Here is a 7,816-nt window from a genome sequence, read left to right on the forward strand (position 1 = left end):
AGTAATTATAATTTATCAAAAAACTTATTTATCATTTTATTGACTATGATCAAAAATGGAGATCAACAATAATATAACCAATGTGCTATACTCTACTACCTCACCAAAAAAAAAAAGTTGCACATACTCTAAATAGTTTTAAGTTAAAATTTGTAACAATTATTAATATTATTATTTTTTCTGTTATACACTAATGATCAAATATTGTACAGGAGAAACAGCTCCTGCAGCTGCAATAAATATATGCATATATTTGGTATTAATTTCACGAAAATGAAAGGGAGAAAATAGTTATAGAAGAATAGGAATAGGATCATTGATGATTGATCATGAAGAAGGGAGCATTAATAGAAAATGAGGTTGATGGATATGAAATATAAGAAGAAGAGTTTGATATGAGTTGATATGATATGATGTGGTAATGCGGCATGCATAGACCCCATCAATGCTTCTGTCCCCCCAAGCGTGCATCTTAATACTACTACTCACTCCACTCTACTCCACTTCCCTCTCAATCATATTCCAATTTTTTCTTTTATTACTACTAAAACACACTTAAAAAAAGGGTTTAATTTAATTTCTTTAGCATTTAACACCTTTTTTCTTTGTTTAAATAAAATAAATAAGTAGGAGAGAGAGAGAAGGGTAATAATGGAAAAAATGAAATATAAAGAAGATGATTTGAAGGAGAGGAGAAGGGTTAGATGTCTCGGTCAGAAGCCGGCAAAGCGACTTCAAATGCCGCTTTCTTGTCCCCCAATCACATTTGCTTCCCCTGTTTTCCTCTGTCCCCTTCCCACTCTCCCTCTATTTAATGCTCCTCTTAACTTTCCTATTATACCCTTTTCTTTCTTTCCCATTTTGCCCTTTCTTTCATTTTCTCGCCTCCCAAACACTACTCTCCCCATATTCATCATTATTACAACTGTTATATATTTGATTCTAAATTAATTAATGTATTTATTTATTTTAGAGAGAAAAAAAAAATAAAAAGATTTTTGAGGATTCGGAGGGACAAAGAGTGGTTGAAACACAGTATCTTTTGGCTAAACAAAGTGACATGTGTCTGCTCAACTTTGTAAATATTATTCTTATTAGAGAAATGTCAAATTTTAGTACTACTTACTTATTATTATTATTATTATTATTATTTGTCACTATGCTAAAGTTACTCATATTCTGGACAATAAAGTAAGAAAAGAAAAAAGGAGTTAAATTATACCTCCATACCTGGCCAACTCGCTGGGAAACATAAATGAATACGTACTATAATTTCTCATCATACTTTCACTGATCTCTCTTTTTTCTGTTTTTATTTTTTAAATATAATAAAAAAAGCTCATCAATGTCTACACTCAAAAGGGAGAAAGATTAGGATTAACCACAAAATTATAACTCTTTTTAAATGCATTAACTTATATGGGACTGTTATTAATTGCAAAACTTGTTCCATTCCATAAACAGTTGAACCTTTTATGTTTCCGTTTCTTAAAAAGTATTCATTGTTTGATTCACCACCCTAAAATGTTCATATATAGCATTTAATAAGACATAAGAATATAAATATTAAAAACTATGTTTTTAAAGATAAGTATGGTGCACTCAAATATGACAAGTTTTTTTTTTTAATGTTTTATTTATTACAAGCAAGTTTAATATGGGTGCCAGTTACAAATAGTTTCTACTAATCATTCTTAAATGACAGAAGCACGAAGGGTAAAATTGTCAATCGAACATTTGAGGGGGCATGATCGGCATTTCTGTTTGAAACCAGCGCATTTTAGTTGGAAGCAGTATGCTCTTTTGCCAAAAAGACCTGCGCAATTTAGCCAATAGCCCCCAACAAGCACAGCCTCTTTGACTAAACTTTTCGCCTCAGTCAGTCACGATTCACTATTACTCATTTACTCACTAATCAATCACTCAACTTTAATAAAAACTTCAAAATAAATAATTGTTTGCCTCTCATTTATAAATATAGTTTTAGAAAAATAATAAAAGCCCGTATAAAATTAAGTTAAATCAATAACTCATGTACCTTACAAAAAAAATCATTTGAATCAAACAAATGTCATATGATATTTAAAGGTTTATTAACATGAACTCTAATACTTTTTTTGATAGAACTCTTATACTAACAACTAACAAGATTATTTTTCTTACAATCAAAATTGTTTTCTTCAATCTTTTATTTGTATCAACGTTACATGAATGTTTTCACAGTTTTTTATACTAATAAATATATCAAATAACAAAATAAAAAAAGTGTTAAAATAATTTTTTTGGCTTTTAAAAATGTAGATTATGTTAAATTCTTATATTTTAATTAAACAAAAATTTGTGGGTCAGAGGAGTGAGGTTATTAATGAATAATAATAATTAAAAAAATGAAAATGTCATTATGAAGCAAAAGTTAAAGTGAAAAATACGACAATATTTATTTCGTGGGTGTGCATATTACGGGTTTTGCCCCTGGTGCCTTTTTAGTTGGTATTTAATTATTATTATTATATTTTATTGATAAATAAAATAAAATAAAATAAACTATTATTATTATTATTATTATTATTTTTGTTTTTCTATTTGTAAGAGTACGAGTTCCTCGGCGAGCACAGCCTAAAAAAGCTTTTGTTGCTTTCTGCTTAATGGAAGGGCCTTGAGCTTTCTCTCTCTTACTCTCTCTCTCTCTCTCCTTCGCTTTGATGCATTTGCAGCTGAAAATTTTCGAAAAAGCTTAAGTCGGCGTTCTCTTTCTCTTTCTCTCTCCGTGATTCATTTGAGCTTTCAGGTACTTCTTTTGAATATTCCTTTTTATTATTATTATTTTTTATTTGTTTAAATTTGTTTACAGTGTGTGTTTTTCGTTTTGAGCTTTGGTTGAAATCGGAGTATGCTCGGTCTTGACTCTTTGTGTTTTGTGATGCTGTTAGTTTGGAGTCTTAGGATTTTATGAGGTGGAAGTAGTGAGGTTTCGTTCGTGTAGCGAGTTGTAACTATTTTTGGGGTTTTGGGAAGTGGTGATTTAGTTTAGAGTGTTGGATGAGATCTTTTTTCAGCTGGTTATTTTTCTTTTTTTTCTCTCTCTCTCATTTGGCCTGTTTGGCTTCCGGGAAAATTTTAGGAGATGGGGAAAAAAGGGTATTGATGAAGTTATTAGTTGTCGTACTTGACCATTTAAAGCTAAGGTAATGCAAATGAATATGAAATGTAGAGTTGACTTTTCCATTGCGGGTTTAACAAGAACAAATTTGGTCATTTATTCTAATTTATTTCCATTTGAATATTGTACCCCATGCACAAACCCACCAAAGATTAGTAGCCGTCTATATTATTTTTAAGATTTTTCTTATAAATTTCATTTTTTTTTAAGAAAAAGAAGAATTTGAAGAAGAAGCTTATAGTAATAATCTCTTGTAGCCTATTTGTTGGTTGTGCTGTATTGCTTTGTCCAAATTTTAATGCCAAAAGAATATGTTTTCATTTTTTGCCAATTGTCTGTGGGGTTATTCTCTTTATTAATTTACTATTTCATATATACGGCACTTATTTAGATGAATACAATGCCATGTTAATTGTTATGATTGATGTATGTAAACTTATGTATATTTATTGAGCAGTTTAGATGTTTTCCTTTTTTTTTTTTTCACTTATTTATGTAATTTTGTGCTCTTAATTCTTTGTTATTTTTCCAAAACAGTTGGCAGTAGCCAGTATTGATTACTAAAAAGTCGTAATATGTCTCCACCACTGCTGGGTGGTGAAGAGGAAGGACACAGCACCCTGGTGTCTTCCTCTTCCCCTATTGACTGTAGATCCCAAAATGGGTCAGGACTAAAAGAACGGAATTACCTGGGATTGTCGGATTGTTCTTCGGTTGACAGCTCTGCAGTTTCAAACTTGTCTGAAGAGAACAGGAGCAATCTGAATTTTAAGGCTACTGAGTTGAGGCTTGGTCTTCCTGGATCCCAGTCACCGGAGCGTGAAACTGACCTCTGTTTGTTGGGCTCAGGGAAACTTGATGAGAAGCAACTTTTTCCTTTGCTTCCTTTGAAAGATGGGATCTGCTCTTCATCACAGAAGAATGTTGTTTTGGGCAATAAAAGAGGATTCTCTGATGCTATGGATGGATTCTCAGAGGTGAAAACTTCAGCATATGGTGATGGAAATTGGAGGTATGCATCTGGTTCTGATAATGAATCTCCACACTCTGTGGGACAAGGAAAATTCCCAGGTAATTCAGGAATGAATGTGATGCTACCATCAAGGGCTGCAGCTGCTCAGCCAGCCACAGTGAAAGAGGTCCCTGCTAAAGGGATGCAAGAAAGATCTCGTGCTACTAATGGAGCCAACCATAATCATGTTTCTTCTGCTAACAACAATGCTCCTGCTGCAAAGTAAGTTAAAAAATGGAAGGAAGGTTTTGCTGTCTAAAGCAACAAAATCTAATATGTTTTCATATTTGTTAGTACTTAAAGATGCTGCTTTCTGTCGTGGCAGGGCACAGGTTGTTGGTTGGCCTCCTATAAGATCATTTAGGAAGAATTCACTTGCCCCCGCTTCGAAGAACAATGACGAAGTTGATGGGAAACCAAATCCTGGAGCGCTTTTTGTCAAGGTCAGCATGGATGGTGCTCCCTATTTGAGGAAGGTGGATCTGAGAACTTATGCTACTTATCAAGAATTGTCTTCTGCTCTTGAAAAAATGTTCAGCTGCTTCACCATAGGTGAGAATTTTCGCTGTTTTATTCTGGATAGATTTCAAATGTTTACTTCATGGTTCTTGCATTAATAAGTAGAGCCATATGATTTTAATATAAGATGAACTCCCATTTTGGCCTGAGCCCATCTACTTGTATTATATACTATTTCAGGTCAATGTGGATCTCATGGAGCTCCAGGGAAGGAAAAGCTGAGTGAGAGCAAGTTAAGGGATCTCCTCCACGGATCTGAATATGTGCTCACTTATGAGGACAAAGATGGTGACTGGATGCTTGTTGGTGATGTCCCATGGGAGTAAGTTAATTAATGATTTTTTTTACCTTTTGAACTTGCTTTCATGCAAACACAATCATTTGTGATCCAAGATATGAAGTTAGGCCGTGATAAAATTTTATGTAGCTGATGTATGAGAATGGGGGTAAAAATGCACTTTTCTTCTGTCTGACAATAATGTTTTACTTATGTTGATGTTTAAAGCCTGTTGTATTTCCCACTCTAGAAGAAAGGTTAGGTATTTGCTTCTTAAAGGGATTGGTGTTTCATCAGTTAAGCCAGTAAATGAGCTGGATTCATAATATATTATGCATTCATATCAGACATGAAAAGTCAAAAGATGTGTAAACCTATTATTGGCGTTATAATTAAGAGAAAATAATGGACATTGTTGGTGTTTCGTCAATTGCATCAGTAATTTAGCTGAAATCATAATATAGAATGCATACCTTTCAAATCCAATGAGATGTGTGAACCTATCATTGACCTGTGACCAAAAAGATGAGATAGGGCTGGGGCAGTACAAGTAAGTGAAGGGTTTTTTAGAGAACTGTAATTAGTAATAGTTAGTATTCTCTTACATAATAGTGATCCAAGAAACTTAAGGATCAGTATTACTGCATAGGGACCTTATTGTTTAGGTTCATAGTTTCTTAATTGATGGTGTGGCTCTTTGTATGAATCCTATAACCTACATCAGAGCTTATATTCAGCAATTTTGTTTCAGTTTATATATGGGCAGTGAGCTAGTAGGCTTATATTTTTTTGGATCTACTCTATTCATATAATGTCTCTGAACTTTAATTATGTTTTGTCCCAGGATGTTTATTGATTCATGCAAGAAGCTAAAGATCATGAAGGGCTCTGATGCCATTGGCTTAGGTACCTTTTCTACAATTTCTTGATTCAGACTGTTACTAGCATTGTCTTAAAATTATGTAAATCATAGTTAGAATTCATATTAGCATCTCGTAAGGTAACACCTATATACGTGTTCAGGTTTATTACCTATCACCAGAACTGTTTAGAATCTCTTGATTGGAAATATAGAGGTGTTTTGGGAAAGCATTAAGTTGTTCAAAAGCATTTAGGTTGATAAAATTGGAATCTGATAATACATACTAATAACAATTTGCCGGTAGTGAATTAGTATACATCAGAAATCGAACTCCCTAGTATTTTTGGAATTGGGCGTGTTTAGAGCTGTGATGGTTAAATCCAATCAATCAGAGTTTGATGTGTCAACAGTAGGATATACATTTCAGGTTCCATTATTGGAAGGTGTTTTTGATAAGTAGTAAATATTGTATTCTGGGGGCTGGAGCCTGAGTAGGTAGGTATGTTACAATATAGTTTTGGATAATTTGTGGCGAAATCCTTTTATGTTTTAATTTGATACGCTTAACCTCTAATCTTTTTTTTTTTGGTGATAATATCCCCTGACTTCACTTTTCTTTACAAATTTAAAGCGCCAGTTAAATCCTACCGTTAAATACCAATTGGATTGTGTCTATGTACACCAATATATACGTGGCATGTTTTCATTGGCTTCAAGGTTTTATTATCACGTGTACACATGTATACACAGTAGCAATCTCAGTTGGCATTTAATAGTAGAATTTAACTGGCGCTTTAAATTTGCAAAGAAAAGTGAAGTTAAGGGGTATTGCCACAAAAAAAAAAAAAAAGATCAAGGGGTTAAGTGTATAAAAATTAAAACATAAGAGGGTTTTGCCACAAATTACCCTATGTTCTTTACATTAGAAAAATTCTAGAATGACTGCTTCTTAAGTTCAGATTCTAATATGTTTGATTAATCTCAGCCTAAACTTTATACTTATGAAGCAATTATGGTTGTTTAGCACTAAGTGAAAAATTGTATCCTATTCTCGCACTAGAGGTTAGAGTCAAACAGCTAACAACTACTTTCGGTTTGTTCCCTTAGCTCCGAGGGCAGTGGAGAAATCCCAAAACAGAAACTAGCTAGTGTCTGAAAACAACTGCTTTTTGGCTGCCAAGTCCCAAGTCTGATCCAGAGTTGGAAATGGGGATGAACAATTAAGCTGAAGAAGGTTAAAAAGAAGAAGAGGAAAATGTTGACATGGGATAGCCTCAGCTAGACAGCAGATTATGATTCAGATGCGTTTCTTGTCTTTGTTTTAATTGTACGAAAAGAAGAAAGAAAAAGTGTGTCGGTGCTAAGTTGGGAGTCCTGATTGTTACAAATCCTTGTGAAAGTTGATTAAGATGATTGTTATTATTATTATTGTTGTTGTTGTTGTTGTTGTTGTTTTTGTTGTTATTAGTGTTTGTGGAGTTGATAATCTTTTCTTATATACCAAAACTAGTTTTACTGAGGGCGTTTTGTATCTGATGACCAATACATCATTGAAGATGTAGTGGATCTTGTGCCTCTTCATCTTCCACTCTTATCTACTTGTGTTTTGTCTGATTAAACTAAAACTAAATTTTATGTTAATTTTCATTAATGTTAACTACTCGCAAATTAATATTGTCAAAGGTTTTGGGCTCTGCAACGAGTCTCAAACTATTATAGTATTATCAATATATCATATCAATTTATAAGAATGTTTTGTTTTGGACTGACTATGTGGAATAGAAAGTCTTCATTTACAGTGATCATTTTATTATATACCATATATAAAAACTTCTCAGAAGTATTGAACAATTTTTTCATACACCACAACAAACCCCAACTATTCTATTTAATTGCTATTCTCATTTTTAGTCCAATTTGATTCTAGGGTAGGCATTTCTATTATTGTATTTATTTGTTTTCACTAAAAATGATTCGTATAATCTC

The 7,816-nt window shown here is 32.9% G+C and overlaps 1 protein-coding gene across 1 annotated transcript; it reads left to right on the top strand.

Moving 5' to 3' along the window:
* Positions 1–2,527: 2,527 nt before the first annotated feature.
* LOC115714659 (auxin-responsive protein IAA8) lies at positions 2,528–7,498 on the top strand. The gene is made up of 6 exons (XM_030643409.2): positions 2,528–2,788; positions 3,698–4,394; positions 4,498–4,724; positions 4,872–5,013; positions 5,813–5,874; positions 6,938–7,498. Exons 2-6 carry the CDS (start codon positions 3,736–3,738, stop codon positions 6,973–6,975), a joined length of 1,128 nt encoding a protein of 375 aa, XP_030499269.1. The 5' UTR covers positions 2,528–2,788; positions 3,698–3,735; the 3' UTR covers positions 6,976–7,498.
* The last annotated feature ends 318 nt before the right edge of the window (positions 7,499–7,816 follow it).

The sequence above is a fragment of the Cannabis sativa genome, chromosome 4 (assembly GCF_029168945.1).
Source record: "Cannabis sativa cultivar Pink pepper isolate KNU-18-1 chromosome 4, ASM2916894v1, whole genome shotgun sequence".
Taxonomy (NCBI): domain Eukaryota; kingdom Viridiplantae; phylum Streptophyta; class Magnoliopsida; order Rosales; family Cannabaceae; genus Cannabis; species Cannabis sativa.

Coding starts and splice junctions, on each gene's coding strand:
- LOC115714659 (XM_030643409.2), top strand. CDS start 3,736: ATGTCTCCACCACTGCTGGGTGGTGAAGAGGAAGGACACAGCACCCTG. Junction 5,014..5,812: donor GTTGGTGATGTCCCATGGGA/GTAAGTTAATTA, acceptor GTTTTGTCCCAG/GATGTTTATTGATTCATGCA. Junction 5,875..6,937: donor CTCTGATGCCATTGGCTTAG/GTACCTTTTCTA, acceptor TTGTTCCCTTAG/CTCCGAGGGCAGTGGAGAAA.